This window comes from Hibiscus syriacus, unplaced genomic scaffold (assembly GCF_006381635.1).
Source record: "Hibiscus syriacus cultivar Baekdansim isolate YM2019G1 unplaced genomic scaffold, ASM638163v2 tig00008843_pilon, whole genome shotgun sequence".
Lineage (NCBI taxonomy): Eukaryota > Viridiplantae > Streptophyta > Magnoliopsida > Malvales > Malvaceae > Hibiscus > Hibiscus syriacus.
This window is the reverse complement of record NW_024062175.1, coordinates 135,653-152,806: the sequence shown is the minus strand read 5'-3', so window position 1 is coordinate 152,806 and position 17,154 is coordinate 135,653. Positions and strand designations below refer to the sequence as shown.

The following is a 17,154-nucleotide window of genomic DNA, read 5'->3' as shown; positions in this document are numbered from 1 at the left end:
GACACTAAATTTTTTTATGGTATTTACTACAGTAATTTAAAATTCGTTACGTGAGTATGATAAATTTTTATAAAAATATATTTTTTCATTGAAATTTATCATTCCAACATTATAAAATTTAATAAAGAAATTATGTTTTTCCCTTCATCTAAATAGGAATTGTTAAGAGAAAAAAAGCTTATATTGATATATATATTTAAAATTTTACAAGTCAACATGAACTAAACGACTTTAATGGTAAATGAATTGTTATTCCTTAAAATATCGAGTTCGAATATTAATAATTTCAATGATAAACATAAATGATCATTGGTTTTTCATGACACTAAAATAATAATCATGAACATGAGGAAGCACAATGATTTAAAAAATAAGTACGTGCATGAATCAACTTACTTAGTGGTTAAAAGGAATTGTTGTTGTTCTTGAAGGTTATGAGTTCCAGTACCAGTGGTTGCACCAATGTGATTGAACATTCATTGTCGAATGATTGAGAGTATTTAGAACAGATTCTACTTTGTAATCACCTTAACTTAATAAAATAAATACGTAGGAATAAAATTATATATGAAATTTATTGAATGGGGCACAATAACTCTATAATGATAACAAAGCACCATAGACAATGGCCAGGTTATTAACAATAACAAATATATAATTATAGTTCTATTAAGTACTCGATGATCAAAATTCATCAAGTGGTTTTAATAAAAAAAGAGGAATGTTGTTCTTACTTAGAGGTCGGTTTTTTTATTGGGTTCAAATACATATTTGATGAGTGAATCCTTGATAGACAGTATCTCAGGGAACTCAGCCTTGAGCTTTGATGCATCCAACTCATTATTGCTCCTTTCTGCAACTACAACCTTGGCTTGTTCTTCCAAGGTGAAATTAACCCAGTTGAAGGTAGGGTCAATGTAGGCCTTGTACAATTGCAGAATCTCATTGTGGCTCACAACACCAGGGTTTGTAAAGTTCCATATCCCCCTCAAGTTCCTTTTCGCCATCTCGATCGAAATCGGTAGAAGCTCGTCTACCACGGTCATGCTGTTGGGAATGTCGATTACCTTCTCGTGTTTCGTAATCTTCGCGATGAAGTTCCCTGGCCTGCTAAGATCTGATGATATAGGCATCCGGCCCCTGAGAGTGCACACATTGTCGAATTCCCTCAGAAGATCTTCAACCTGGCATAAAACAATAGGAAAGTTTGAAAAAGAAGATCAATGGATCGTCGAAGGGTGTTAGATTAAGGCGTTATACCATGGCTTTGGTTTTGGAATAGAAAGAACCACTGAAATTGGGCTTATCTTCCTCCTTGAAACCGATTCCAGATCCTAGAGGATGAGCAGCATCGTATTCGAAGATACAACCAGTAGCATAATTGATCATTAGGAGGCCATGTTCCCTGCAAACGTCTGCCAAGGTTAATGTACCAACAACATTGGTCCTTATTGTCTCGGCCTTATGTGTCTCACACCAGTCAACATTTGGTTTGCCAATCACATTAGCTGCATTGAAAACATGGGTTGGTTTAACAGTTTGGATATCAGCTAAAAGCGTTGAACGTTGCTCCAATCGCCCTTTCCCGTACTCGAAAGGTATGCCTTGTTTCTCACATAGCTTCCCCAGAAGTCCTCCTATCCAACCTGTTCTTCCGTAAATCAAAAACTTGAGGGGCGGCTTTCGAGACAGTAGATTGTGTTTTGTAGATGGAACCAGCATCTTTTTCTGACTGGGAGCCGAATCTAAGTTGCTCGTGTCGGGGGCATTAGTTGCATTTGTGATGAGGATGCTCTTTGGTGTGTGTGTCTTAGCCATCTAAAACAACACAAGCAGTACAATTTCTAAAGCTTCTGTGAGGAGGGAACATTAGTTGAAGTGAGCTATTTATAAATCAATTAAGAATTAATGCAATTCTGGATGGACATAATACTTTGCATTTGTTTCCTCGTTTCTCCTTGTTGAAATTGTTTGGTGCAAGTTGCAGCACCGAAAGGTGCAAAATTAATGCACCGAAAAGGTAGCCGGAAATTGTTGATTTTTTTTTACAATGGTAAAATCTCAATTTTAGTCATTGTAATTTAGGGTATTTATAAATTAGTCCTTAAGCTTTAACTATAAATACTCAAGCTCATTTAGCTTTAAAATCATCACAAATCATTCTAGTTTTCTCCCAATATTAGAGAATTTAGAGAGTTTCTTGAGAGTTGTTTTCTCTTTTTTATCAAGAGATAATTATCATTGTTTTCTCCTTGGTAGATCGAGAGAGGCTGTAATTCATATTTTCTCATAGTGAAATTCTTCTACCGTTGCCCGTGGTTTTTACTCTATATTATTTAGGGGTTTTTCACGTAAATTTGTGTCTTCTTTATCTTTATTTTTTATTTTCTCAAATTATCAGTTGCGATTTTATTCTATCAGATAGCCGTCTTCCGCAACACTCCTTTCATATTTAGTTACATAACGCCCATGTTTGGTCCATCCCAGTGCATGATCCCAAAGTTTCAAAATTAATATCATCAAATATTAAATGTTACAAAATAAATAATCAAACTATTTCTCGCTTTAATCAAATATAACAAAAATATAAATCTTGAAACCTAAAAATAATTAATTAAATCAAACATTGTAAACATATATTGATCTAAGAACAAAAATATAGATATGCCAAGTAAAATTAATTATGTATAAATGAACTTTTTAAGATTATACAAAATTGAAAATATCCTAAAATGTTATTTAATCTTCATTTAACCAATACATGATTTATCCGCCTGAATATTTAGCTCTGTTTTGAAAATCGGATCGGATCGATCGGTTCAACCAGAAATCGTTGTTTAGTCCGGTTCAATCTAAACCGGTTGAACCGCTATTTATTGAACCGGCTAAAACCGCTGAACCGTTTGAACCGGACCGGCTGAAAACCGAAAAAAACCGGGATTTTTGTTTTAAAAAAAAAATTAAACCAAACAACGTCGTTTGTTAAACGAGCCAAGTCGAACTCGAGTATTGCTGAGCTCGACTCGAAATTGAAAACTTTAAAAGTAAGTTCAACTCAACTCAAACTCACAAGCTAAAAATTATCAAGTTCAACTCAAACTCGAAATATAATATTGAAACTTGAACTTAAAAAGGCTTGAACTCAAAAAAAATTAAAAGCTCGATTGAAGCCTAAAATTCGAGCTTGATTGAAGTGAAAGAATATTTCACTCAATGTTCACCAAAAGGCTCAATGATTTTGAATGCCAAATTCTCTATTATTTATAGAAGTTAATTGTTATGCGCTTCTATGTTTCTTAGAAATGTGAGATTGTTTTTGTTCTTATATTTTTACTCTTTAGACTTTTGAGATGCTCTTCTATGTTTCTTATGTGGGATTGTTTTTAAAAAAAATTAAACCAAACAATATCATTTTGTTATGATTTTTTAACCCCAAATTTATTTTTTAATTATACTTATATAATTATATTTATTATTTAATATGTTTTACCTTAAATATTATGTTGTAGTTAATTTGAATCATTTTGTTTCACTTGATTTTATGGTTTTTAACTTATATATATTATGACTTGCTTTGAATATGACTTGTGATATAAAAAATTATTTTTTATTAAATATTTTTGGTATTTTTATTTAATTTTTTTAAATAATTATGACGTCGTCCGGTTCTTCCGACCGGTCGGACCGGTTCGACCGGTTGAACCAGTGAACCGGTAGCATGATCGGTTCGCTAACTGGTTCGATTCTGAAAACCATGATATTTAGGCAGTAAACCTAGCTTGAACAAGAGAGAAGGTTGGGGTTTTGATGAAAAGGTAAATATTACATTAAGAATACAAGTAAAAACCTTATTAAATTGTGTAATAACATAAGATTTTAATGAAATAAGATTCCATAAAATTTATGTCTTTGTTGATGTTCGGAAACGATGAGAGCATCCGAATTACTTGAATGACATTAATATGATAGAAAGAAGATTATCCTGAAATATCCAAACTAGTTTGAATACTTAAAATCCTGATCGGACGTTGTGAAGTGACTCGGACACTTAAAATGCTCCGCCGATCAACTTCCCCGGGTCTAGATTTTCGAGGGCAAAGAAAGCAAGGGTGAAGATCGTGAATATGTTGGAGAAAGTGGTGGCCGAGAAGAGGCAAGAAATGGAACAAGACACCACGGGATGATGTTGTAGCACTGTGCTGGCACGACTGGTGGCCGCGATGATCAATGGTGTTCGCGGCTCATGACACGAAATCGTTCGCCATCGCCATGCCCTTCAAAATGTTGGGTCAACATCCACACTGCTACTCTAGAATCCTTCAAGGTGTGGTAACCATCTTCCTCCTGTGAAACCCTAAACTAAACTCGAGGTGAATTTCAGCAAAACCCTATTGTTTTTTTGACAGAGCATGATGATGTGATGAAGACGAACAAGGAAGGTGAAAAACTGACATTAGAAGATGTTAAGAAAATGGAGTACAGCTGGGAAGCCGCTCGAGAGAGCACGAGGCTGTTCCCTCCGATATTCAGCTCGTTTAGGAAAGCAGTTGCGGATATTGAATATCAAGGATTCACCATTCCTAAAGGCTGGAAGGTACATAGCTCTACTCATTAATTCCTTCGGTGAAGATGCATGCATGGGGAATGGACCGAGGGGGAAGGGTGGGAGTAATCGCCCGTGAAAATTTAAAGATGTCATACATTTTAGATTTTTTTTATATATTTTAAATTTTTTTTATGTATTTTTTTTGTTGAAAATCTAATTTTTTTCTCTAAAATTTTAGTTCGCCTCTGGGTTTAAATTCACTCCCCTTAACATAAAAACTTACGTGTGCATACATGCCTAATGGTTTCGCATTACAAGCGCGTAATATGTAGGTGTTATGGACGGTACATTACGATGGAGTGTGTTTCAAAGATCCAAGGCGATATGATCCCGGCAGGTTCCGAAAATTCGTGCCGCCCTATGTTTATGTTCCCTTCGGAGGTGGACCGAGAAGCTGCGCCGGCTATCAGCTTGCTAAGCTCAACATCCTCATTTCCTGCATTACGTACTTACCGGTTACGACTGGTCATTGCTTCATCCTCATGAGTCCATTATCATGGATCCTCTCCCACTTCCATCTCAAGGAGTGTCCATCTACATTTTCCCAAAACCCCTAAATGATTCTTTTCCCCCTTCAAGTCTAAATAACATGTTTTCTTTTCTTTTTCAAATAATGATCTTCTATTGTGCCCAAACACGGAATATACCCACCATACATGTAATTAGAATAGTTAATGTCTATACATTTTTCTTATAATTTTTTCTACGAGTTTTAGGTCTAAGCAGCTACGTTTAGAGTGTGTATACGTTGTCAATAAATTAAAAAATCTGAACATATACTATTTTATAATACTAAGCTACTCAAAAAAATATCTACCATTAAAATGGATTTGTTATAAATAAAGTGGTACTATTTCAACAAGATTAATTAATGATGAGAATTATTTTGACTAGCTAATGGCTTATAAGATCAAGATCAAATTAAAATACAATCAATAGGGTTAACAAAATTAGATTAAAAAAATTATCATTTCAACTCGACTCGAAAAAAATTGAATAGAATTGACTTTGAACCATAATTTTATAATCTCAATTCAACTAGAAAAAATTTCAAATTCGAGTTGAATTATAAAATAAAACTTGAATAATAATTGTAATAACTCAACATTTATAGTAAATAGTGAATTGATTTTTAAGTTTGAGTTTAGTCTCGGAAAGATATATATATATATATATTTAGTCTTTTCCGGACGTTTTCCCTCTTCTTCTTCTTTTTATTGGTCTTGGTCTTGGGGATCTGGGTCTCGATTATTCACGTTATTCTGGCTGAATGAGGGGTAGAATTGTTGTAAAAAGGTGGATTTCTGATCTGGGTTCGTGTAGCTGTTGGTTCTGTTCTGATTCTCGTGCTGGGGTTGGGTGAAATCGTTGGTGGTTGTGGGTAGAGTTAAAGAACAGAGGGTTTTCAGGTAGGATTGCTTATTCCTGGGGAAGGAAACATTGATGATGATGGGTTTTTCTCTGGATTTGAAAAGAATTGGGCGTGTGGGAAGGGAATAGCAGCAGTTGGGGAATGCAGCAAGTACAGCCGGCTTCATCTCCATTGTATACTATTTGTTTCCATTTTACTCGATTAACAAATGCATTTTACTTTTCTTTTTACTTTCCTTTTTCTTCACTTCAAGTGAAGTTGCGATATTGATTTGGGTTGCAATTCGATCGGTGCGTTTGGGGGATGTGGATTGGATTGGATTCACTCTTCCATCAACCCCAAATTTGCCTCCTTTATTTTGCCAACAATAATATAAAGGGTAAACTACTCGTAAAATCATTAAACTATTGTATTTTATATTTTGATCAACGATGTTTCTATTTTATTAACCATACCATTTAATTTTTTTAAATATTTCAATCAAATCACTTATAGTTAATATTTAAAGGAGATGATAAGGTTTTTAAAAATATTGATATAATTATATATTTAATTATTAATATTTATACATTCTATTTTCATATGTCCAACGGTCGTAAATTTGTATAAAACTAAAATATATATTATGTAAGAGGATCATAAGTCATAACCATATATATATATATATGGGGCAATATCCATTTACATCCACAAGGTCGAGCCATAATTAAATATTGGCATGGGCCAAAATATTGAACTTTTTAAGAAAATTATAATATCTTATTAGATATTTAAACTTAAAATTCAGAAGACAATGTCTAATTTGTCTAATATTTAAATTTACAATGACCTAAATTGTTATTAAATCAAAATATCGTGAACATTGAATTATTTTTCTTTAATTTGACCCCTATTTGATTAAATATAATAAATTCTTGTATTTTTAAATTTGAATACTTATTTTTACATGAATTAAATATTATTATATAAAAGTTTATCGAACATAAATTTTTTTACAGGGGCCAGGGCCCCTTTAGGACTATTAGATGAGAGAACTTAAAGGTTGGGATTCACAGCGGGAAATGAGAATATATTCAATGGAAAAAAAAACAATGAATTAATCTAATCATTTAGTTTCTCTCACATCAGTGATCCTAAAATATATAAAACTCTCAATTTTACATTGGTGGTAAGTAGATCATAACCAATGTATATATAATTTAGATATAGCCTGCACCATTAAGGTCGAATATATTAGTCACTAAGGTTATATATAAATTCATGTGTTCGATAGTTAACCCTTGCCATTAAGATTGCTTGATCCAAAAAAGATGTTTCAATGGAGGCCTTATCATTATCTCCTATGTCCTCGTCCATCGTCCTAACCCAATACGACTAAAAAATCAATGTTTACAAAGTAATCTGGGTCTGGACAACAGCACCACCCTTGTTTGGTTGCTATTGTGGAGGCAGATTCTTGTGGAGTGGTGGTGTATAGATGTCATAGATTGACAAGATTTTATGTCATGGGATAAAAATAAATTTTTAAAATTTTACGAGAACTTGATAGAGGGCATAATTATAAAAATTAATTAGTAAATTGGTATATTATTAAAATATATAGTATTATTTTTAGAATTAGATCACATTCAAAATATAAAAATTAAAGATTAAATTTATTATTATATCCTTTTTATTATTATTATTTTTATTGAAATGAGGTGAATATAAGGTAAATATATGTTAAAAAATTCTTAATCATTTGACATTCAATGTTAATATACCTCTATAAACATAATTATTTGAATATGAAACTTTAAGATATAACGATATTTTTTTATTCACTGAAGTCACTCAATGGGTTAATTAATCTTATTAATTATCATGCAATCTTTGTTAATGTTTTATGGTAACTATTGAATTGGTATTTTTTCAAGTTGGATAATTATTTTATAAAAAATTTAAAAAAAAACGTTAATCATTAGATTATTTATGTATTTTACAAGTACAATTGAAAACCCAAAACAATTCCAAAAAAAAAATTAGCATAAAACAATAAAAACCTAACCTCGTTGATCTTCCAGAGCAGCAACCATCCACCGCCACTATCACTTCCTACGGAATAGATAGGCCACGGCAGCCGCGAACAGAACCGCCGCTGATCCCGCCGTTATCCTAAACAAACACGCTTTGAAGGCTTTAACCGTCGACGTTTCTTTATTGCCTTCACTCTTCTTCCTTTCCACCACTTTCTTCAACTCCGATATGTTGAACTCCAACATCAACGCCCTTTCCTCGAATTCTAACGTTTCCGCGTTGGTTTTCTCCAGTTCAAGCCCCGTCCTCGCCGCCTCGGCTTCCAGTGCCTCGACTTTCTTCTGCAATCCATCGATTTTCTCCTTCATTTCCTCTTCGGTCCGTACGTTTCTACTCCTTTCTCCTATCTCCCTCACTTGTAGAATCCCTAATCTCCTCTCCATATCCCTCTCTTTCCTCTCGATCTCCATTTTCTCTTTCTTCAGATCATCCATCTCCTTCTCCAACGATTCGATCACCGCCTCTTTCTCTTCCAGACCTCTCTTCAGATCAACCGCCTCTTTGTTGGCCTCGTCTATTTCGCGCATGGAAGTTATGAGATCGTGCTGCAGCCTGAAGACCTCGTTTTCGAGATCGGCGGACCTGGAGGCGAGCGATTCGAGGACGGCGTTATCATCTTCCCATTCGTCCGGTTCAGGTTCCGCCTCGTCTTCCTTGTTTCTTAATTGGTCAACTTGTAGGGTTAGGTTCTTGATCTTCTCCTTCACTTGTTTGTTCTGGTTGCCGAGTTCGAGCTTTTCTTTCTCGAGCGCTTCGACTTTCTGAGTGAGATTGATTAGCGTTGCCTCGTCCTCATTCTCGTCCGTGATTATCGGATCCTCCTCCATGTTGTTTGAATGCCTAGAAAATCACAGAAGAAAGTAATAAGCAACGAATAAAGCCTTGTTTAATACTGGATTTCCATGGAATGAAAAGCTTTGTTTTGTTTGGAAATGAAGAGAAAATGGTAGATTCGAAGAATGCGGCAAACCAACGGTCACGCGGGAATTGATGAAAACCATTTTTGTGTCTTTTATAAATAAATATTAAAATACTACCGAAAGCATTTAAGTAAATATAAGTTAAAATACACAAATGATTTTTTTTATTATAGGACGTTATTTAAAAAAATATTATTAAAATTTATAAAATGATCATTTAATATTTAACTGTTACAAACTAATTTATTTCCGTGCTAGCTTATCTTAGTAGTTAAATAAATTATGATTGTTCCCAGAGGTCATGGGTTTGAGCACCAGCGACTGCAACCAAGGTGATTTAGATTTCATTCTCAAATGGTAGAGAGTATTTAGAACAAATATTACTTTATAATCATTTTAACTTAATAAATAAATAAATTTTATCATATATCTATCAATACGTTAACATCCAATTTAAACCCAATTTATACAGTAATCAATTTTCAACAAAAATATTTGTAAGATCTTTTACTTTAAAAATTATATTAATTTAATCATTCAAATATTAAATAAATTAATTTAATCTCTATAGTAAAGATTCATTTAAATTAATCCATTTACTATTAAAAAATAATTTAATTCTTGTACTTAAAAAATTTCAGTAAGACATGTTCCAAAAAAAATTCAATTAAGCCATTTTTTATAAAAATTAAAACTTACTGTTTAAAAAATGACATTATCATTTAAAAGATTCAAAAAAAAAATCAATTACTGCTTAAACATTATTAATATTTTTATAACCTTTCTGATTCTACAAATAAAATCTTGTTTAAAATGAAACTACAATGAAATAATAATAATTTTAATACATTTTTTTAAAGTGTAAATGTTGAATATGTAAAATTTAACCTTATTTAATTCTTTTTACAAATACAGTGATTAATAGTAAAAGAACTAACTTGAATCCTTTTACAGATTCCACCAAGTCCCATCTATGCAAAGTATCCCCGGCTAATATATCCTTGTCATGCTGTACTGAACAGTCCCGACCTTCCGATGAGCGGTGGTTGTCGCAACAGCAGTTGCGGCGACACCTATTCCGCCATATTGAGCTTTTGCCTGTAACAAGTTAGTGTCGTTGGCAATTCTATTGTCTGGTCATGAAAAATGGATTAGAGTCGATATCGATAGCTATATCCGGTGCAAATCTGGCTGCCATGCAACATATAGGACCCTGTTTAGCTTGGGATGGAAACTCCCTTCCAGATCTTCCTTCATTTCCTAAACTAGACTTCTGATAAGAATATGCACGGTGGACAGCCAGCCAGCGGTGGAACGCCTACGCTTCTTATGAACATTCTTGGATCATAAGAATCTTTCATGATCGAACCGTTCTCAAACAACGCGACGGGACCTACCGTATTTCCCGGTTTAGCTGAATCGAGAAAATATATTGGTTCAAGCTCCAATGATAAATAAAAGAAAAATTAAAAGGGCAAAAGAGAGAGGGTGAGCTAGATGCTCAAAAACATACCCACTGGGATTGTTTGTTGTGCTTGCGGAACGGCTTTGGTTTGCCTGGAAATTTTGCTGTATGCCTCTTCTGCAATCTGCCTCTCTTTTAAGGACTTGAGGCTTGGTTGCTCTTTGGGGGCAATGGTATTGGAATGTACAATTGTTGACCTGTCACGATTCATACTTCCAACCATCAGATTAATGCCCCCAAAATTAAATGCTTATTTGCAATTACCAAGTTCTAAAACCTCAAAGGTTCGAACACCAGCCGTTGTCATCAGCGGCTATAACAGGGTGCTTGAGCATTAATTGTCAAATGGTTGAGAGTATTTAGAACATATACTACTTTGTAATCACCTTAGTTTAATAAAGAAAAATTCCAAAACCTCATTCCAACCTGATATTTAACTATTTATCATTGTTTTTTAAAAATGATGGAGAAAAACACAATAGAAAAAAACTTCTAAAATTGTTTTTAAAAAGTGCAATTTCAAACTTAACTGTTTGGGATTACTAGGAATGAAAATGAGCCTTTATGCAGCGTTTCCACATGCATGTTTGCTTTTACCAAGTGAAACACATCCATACTTGGAAGCTTTACTTCATCTTATTTATTTCTAATTCAAATTCTCAAAATTTCAATCATGAGGATTAGGGGATCCTGGAATGCAACAGAAACCTAAGCATTAAGAGTTAGATTCTTCATCTTCCCCTCGAAGAGCTTTTCCACTATAAAAGTACAAGCAAGGTATTTTTGGCTCTCAGAATTTTCTACTGCACTATATTAAGCATACCATATATTATAAGTGCATGAGAGTAGTATATTTATGGAAGGCCGCAAGCCCGAATTCGAGCATCGATAGTAACAAGATTGAAAGTAAAAGCTAAAAGGTACAGTATAGTATCTACCTTGGAAGAGAGGCATGCTTTCTTTCTAGGGGAATAACTGGTGCACTTCTACCACCGTTTTCCTCGAGATGCGCAAACTGCTCTCTGAATTGATCGACCGCACTGCATAAAAAACTATACGTTAGAAAATGAACTGCAAGTAAAAGCAGATTGATCACTAATGAACTAAATGAAACCTCGGATAGAGGAAGTTTGTCCTTTCGGTTCCACTCATATGGTCTTTCAGCAGCTGAGGATGGTATTCGAGTATTTCGTGGAAAATTAGCTCCTGTATATCATCTTTTGTGACCTTTCGTCTCTCGAATTCAAACTCCATCTTTGTAATTTGTTTGCAAGAAGGCTCCCTCTCAACTTTTTCCAGCCCTTTAAAGTAGGGATCAGCTAGAGCCTGAAACATATGAAACAAAAAGATGTGATTGCCATAACTTCAAAAGACAATTGATGCCAAATATGTTGAACTTAAAAGGAGATTTGCAAAAACAAATTGTCACAGAAAAAACAATACTTTATGACAACAACAGACCTCTGCAGCTGTAGGCCGGTCTTTTGGATCAAACGCAAGCAACCTTTGCAGTAGACGTAGAGCCAAAGGATCTGCATTTGGAATTTTTTGTTCAAATGGGATCGGTTGCTTTTTTCTCATGCTAGTTAAGTATCTTCTGGCCTTTTCATTTCGTACCTGTGAGCAAGAAAAAGAAAGAAGTTAACAGCTGTCACCGTCTTCATGATCAAAAAACTGCTCAGAAGTCTTGATGTGCATACTTGAGAGATGGTGACTAATGAAGGTGTACCAAGCAAATCAGTCATCAAATCCAGCTGGTGAACAACGTTTTTCCCAGGAAAAAGTGGCTTCCCAATTAATACTTCAGCAAAGATGCATCCGATACTCCAAATATCAATTGCAGGTGTATACTGTATTAATTAGAAGTAACAAGGATGGCAATCAGAAATCGGAAAATGAACAGAAAAAACATGAAGCATCCATTCCAAGTAGTATGAAAATTAAAAGAAACCCCATCATGCAGCAACCATTTGAAGTAAAAAGAGCATTAATACAGAAAACAAAAATGAACAGATATCCATTGTGAAAAACTTGATCATATATGATGCTAATACGGGATAGGATATATAAGATGATGCATACCATAATTTGCATGCTACATAAAATATTTTTCCAAAACCAAATTTGAGTTTGATAAAAATTCATACAAATAAAGTACAGAACACCACTATTTCAAAAAAAAACCTTGCATATGTTAAAATTTGTATGGAACTGGAAATCACGAGTAACGATTTAGAAATCTCATACTAGAATGAAGATAGATACTTTGAATCATTCATTGCAGATTGGCACATCTAGCCAGACAAAAAGCAACCATTTCATGAAACAAATTGCTACGATACTGCGTGCTATGAAAATCCTATGAACCTAATAACTCGTCTATATGCATTTTAAAGAGAACTTAAACATTAGACAGGTAGATCTGTTAAAATAGCCACACTTTTAAATTCAACTCTTGATCCAAATTAAAGAAACTAAATATACATAAGAAAATAAATATCTAGACAGATCATTGCATGCACCGTAGAATAGACTAAGCTTTATTACATAAACTGAAACATGGATATAGCTTCAACCAATATAATCCCATGAAAGGAATAAACACATGACATGATTTAACTTTGCAGAAACTTTAATGGTTTATAAGAGGACCCCTTTACCTTGGAGAAAAAGGATCCACAGAGCTCTGGAGCTCTATACCATCTGGTTGCAACGTAATCCTGAAAATATCAATTAGAACAGGGTCCAGAAAAAATCAGCTCTTCCTATTGTGATAGATGTAGAACAGTTAGATTATGAAAACATCAATTAATAGTTGTTTTGAAAGGCATACCATCCAGAATATCGTCATAGGTGTATTGCTAAATGCAACTCTAGCTAAACCAAAATCACATATCTTAAGTTTGCAGTTTGCATTTGCCAAAATATTCTTAGGCTTTAAGTCTCTATGGTAGACATTTGCTGCAGCCAAAAAGTCAGATATCAGATACATTCCGCAGTCTACGAATCTAATCAATCCTGTCCACAGCAAAAGACATCAAAGGTGATGTAAAAAAGGGAAACGGAGAGCACAATGAAATAGGAAAAGAACACCAAGAAACAGTAGCACATGCTACAAGAAGCAGTTGTTACCAAACACTAATATAACTTAAAGGGCAAAAGGTTTGCTGAAAATTGAAAACAGCCTTTGGAAACTATAAACGAACTAGACAAAAATATTGACCATAAAAATGTTTACCAATTGTCATGGCATAATTGGAGTTCTGTAAAAAAAAAAGAAAACTGTGGTTAACATTAAAAAGGTCAGACGTCTAAAAGCTTATTTCTGACAACATTACGTGTAATTATCACAATTGATCAACACGGCCAACACATACATAGCTCTAAACCAAGTTAATGTATGAGCAAAGTGGAGCCAATACAGAGTGACAATTGCCAGTGTGAATATACTTCAATGCACGGAGTGGCTGATAAAGAAAAAACTGGTAGTGTTCTCTAGTCAAGTCATCATTAGCTTTAATAACTTGGTGAAGATCTGACTCCATGAGCTCAAAAACAACATAAATATCTTTGAAGTCCCTACGGGAAGGAGGCAGCATGATGTGTTTAATCTCAACAATATCTGGATGGCGAAGAAGTCTGAGCAGCTTTATCTCGCGAAGTATTCGAGCAGCATCGGAAAGATGCTAAAAAATATCATGTATTTTCTTAATTGCCACTTTTTCACCAATATGGGTACCAATTGCAGAGCACACGACACCATAACTGCCTTTTTCCTATAACTTCTTGAACCTTAAATCTGATAGCATCTCCATATTCAGAGAAAAAGTCCATCTCGGTTGAGCTCTGCGGCACAAAAGTACACATAAGACAAGGTTGCCAATCATATAAATTTTCAACAAAAACAATGCACGTAGCTCAATATGGCACAAACCTCATACAAGATACATGTAATGACATGCATATCTTGAAAGTACTATAAAAAACACACCATCTAACTCAAAACAAAAATCAACATGCAAATGTAGAACAAAAAAACTAAAACAAGAATACCATCAATATCAATAAAGTGATATATCATCGACTCATTAGCACGTGACTGATTGTATCTACCTGAAACAAAACGAAATACTAAAACTCCCCATAGCCAACCAACAATTTCCTTCTTTTCAATCACTATATGTTCGATTATACAGACATTAAACTCATAAACTAAGAATTGAACAATTACTTTCAGCAGAGGCAACTAATATTATAAAACAAAAGGCATTAAAACTATTAACACAATTCTTTATATATATAATCAAGTTTCAGACTGGCAGCATAGCAAAAGGTTGTAAAAGAAGACAATTCTATTGGTAGTAAATTTACAGTAGTGGACTCCAATTCCCTACTTTACACATAGAATGCAATACATAGTAGAAAGCCATTAGTTTAATATATATATATAGCATTCCAGAAAAAAGAATGAAACTCGCTTATTCCAAATCACCTTCTTTTCAATCATACATTATTTACAATAAATGTATAAATAAACACCAAAAAACCCAAAAGAAAAGAGGAAAAACAATTCAAAAAAATCACCTTCTTTTGGTGATCTTGCTGCATTTCATGAAAAAAAAAAAGCAATCCAGATGCACCCCAAGTAAGATCACGAAGGAACAGATAGCAAAAATAAAAACAAGCTAAAGCTTTCGTATGCTGCTCCTGCTCCTCCTCTTGTTTTCTGCTTTTACACCGATTTGGATTCAACAACCATAAACGAAGCTCTCAAAACCAGTCATTGATAATTCAGTCTTAACAACTGTGCCACCATTTTCTATTCTCGTTCCTTTCTCTTCAAGTCTTCAGAAAACTTAACCAATAACCCAAATTTTAAAGAAATATACGGATAAAATAAACAGGAAACGAATGGTGTGAATGGAGAGTTAGAGGCTGCAAGATCTGAACACCGACAGAAAGGAAAGAGGATGAGAAAAAGAAAAGAAAACTAGACAAGCTTGTTTTTAGATATGAAAGGGGCCAAAGAGAGAAACTTGTGGATGAAAAGTAGATTCATTGTCACTTTAATCGTTTAGTTTCTTTATTTAAAAGAAGAGTAATCTCTAGGATTAGTCACTTTCGTTTAATATTTATACGTTTTTCTTTGTCAAATTTAAAAAAATTATTTTGTGGTCACTTACATTATCATTTGAACTGATTTAATTTTAACTTTAATCATTGAACTTCAGATAAAATACTAATTAAAAGCTTTTTTATAAACCCAAAGTAATTTAAGTACAAATCTCTAATTTAATATTTTTATATATTTTTTCTTCAAATTTATAAAAAAATATCTAATTAATATTTAATCAAAAGTTCAGATGTTAAAGTAAAAATTAAACTATTTTATTAACGTACAACATCATCATACTAACGAAAGTCAACAACTCAACGATCAAATCTTTAATAAACTGATAACGTAAATCATATGAAATTATTTTTTTAAATTCGATAAGATTTAAATCAGAATTAAATTTATAGTTTTAATAATTTTTTTATAATTAGATAAAGAGACAATATTGAATCTTAGATAAAAAATAATATCAAAGTAACTTACAATTTTAATATTAAATACAATAATTAATTAATAAATGCATTTGGATTAATAATATGGTGTCTAATATATAAATAAGTGGCTAAAAGCAACAATTATAACATTAAACAAGTAATTTCGTTTGAAGCTTGCTTATACACATTTGTTATTAATACGAACGTTCACAATTTTAGTATTTCTAATATTCGAACTTAAAATTTTATAAAATAATAACAATTTTATTATTATTTAAGTAACTTTTGCATATATATATATATATATATATATATATATATATATATATATTCTTTCGCCGTTAAAAAACCGGCTCTTTATTTGTTTAGGTTTTCACTTGCCAAAGAATTTGGAATTTTCCCATAACGACAAATAGAAGACACAAGTGTTATCTTTTGCCGACAAAATTAGGGATGATTAAACACGTGACGCCGCTCCTAATAAAGCACCTAACTTTATCATACCTGCGTATAAATTGATTGGCCCAGCAATGTCAATATAGGGTTTAAAATCTGGGATTTATTTTGGAATCGTGAAGGATGTAATTGAATTAAGAAACTAAATTGGAAGTTTACAGAGATTGAGAGTTGAAACTATGAAATCTGGAAAGTTGTAGGTCACTTTCATGAATCCTAATATAACACCCTAAATCTGATTAGGGCTAGTGTGTCACATTAAACCACCGAAATGATCATTACTTAAAGTTTCCTCTAAAACATTACAAAATCATAAATCAAACCCATCAAGTGTTAAAATATTTTAAAGAGTTTACGAATCAAAACTCTATTTACGAGTTTAACAAAATAATACCAAATCATAAATGAAGTTTAGCATGAACCAAGTGATCTTCGTGGTAAAAGAATTGTTGTTATTCCTGAGGACTCGGATTCGAGCACCATAGATGTGAGGGATGTGAGTGTTTAATGTTGACAGGTTGAGAGTTATCTTCGAACAAATACTACCTTGTACTTGCTCAAGATTATTAAAAAAATGAAGTTTATATACCAATACAAGTAATTGATTTATGGATACGTATGTCCACTAATGACCTCGAATAATATATCCTAAAAGCATATATTGGAATCTTGATGTAACATCCTAAAAGGGTTAGTAGTTTTGGATATT

At 33.1% G+C, this 17,154-nt stretch overlaps 2 protein-coding genes and 2 pseudogenes across 2 annotated transcripts; 1 reads left to right on the top strand and 3 right to left on the bottom strand.

Moving 5' to 3' along the window:
- Positions 1-729: 729 nt before the first annotated feature.
- On the bottom strand, positions 730-1,837 carry LOC120202471 (bifunctional dTDP-4-dehydrorhamnose 3,5-epimerase/dTDP-4-dehydrorhamnose reductase-like). The gene is made up of 2 exons (XM_039202882.1): positions 1,261-1,837; positions 730-1,184 (listed from the first exon to the last, which is right to left on the bottom strand). The coding sequence occupies exons 1-2, from the start codon at positions 1,816-1,818 to the stop codon at positions 735-737; spliced, it is 1,008 nt and encodes a 335-aa protein (XP_039058813.1). The 5' UTR covers positions 1,819-1,837; the 3' UTR covers positions 730-734.
- A 2,215-nt stretch (positions 1,838-4,052) lies between these two features.
- Positions 4,053-5,991, top strand: LOC120202462 (annotated as a pseudogene).
- A 2,074-nt stretch (positions 5,992-8,065) lies between these two features.
- On the bottom strand, positions 8,066-8,909 carry LOC120202461 (peroxisomal and mitochondrial division factor 2-like). The gene has a single exon (XM_039202876.1). The coding sequence runs from the start codon at positions 8,879-8,881 to the stop codon at positions 8,066-8,068; it is 816 nt and encodes a 271-aa protein (XP_039058807.1). The 5' UTR covers positions 8,882-8,909.
- A 980-nt stretch (positions 8,910-9,889) lies between these two features.
- Positions 9,890-15,466, bottom strand: LOC120202493 (annotated as a pseudogene).
- Positions 15,467-17,154: the final 1,688 nt, after the last annotated feature.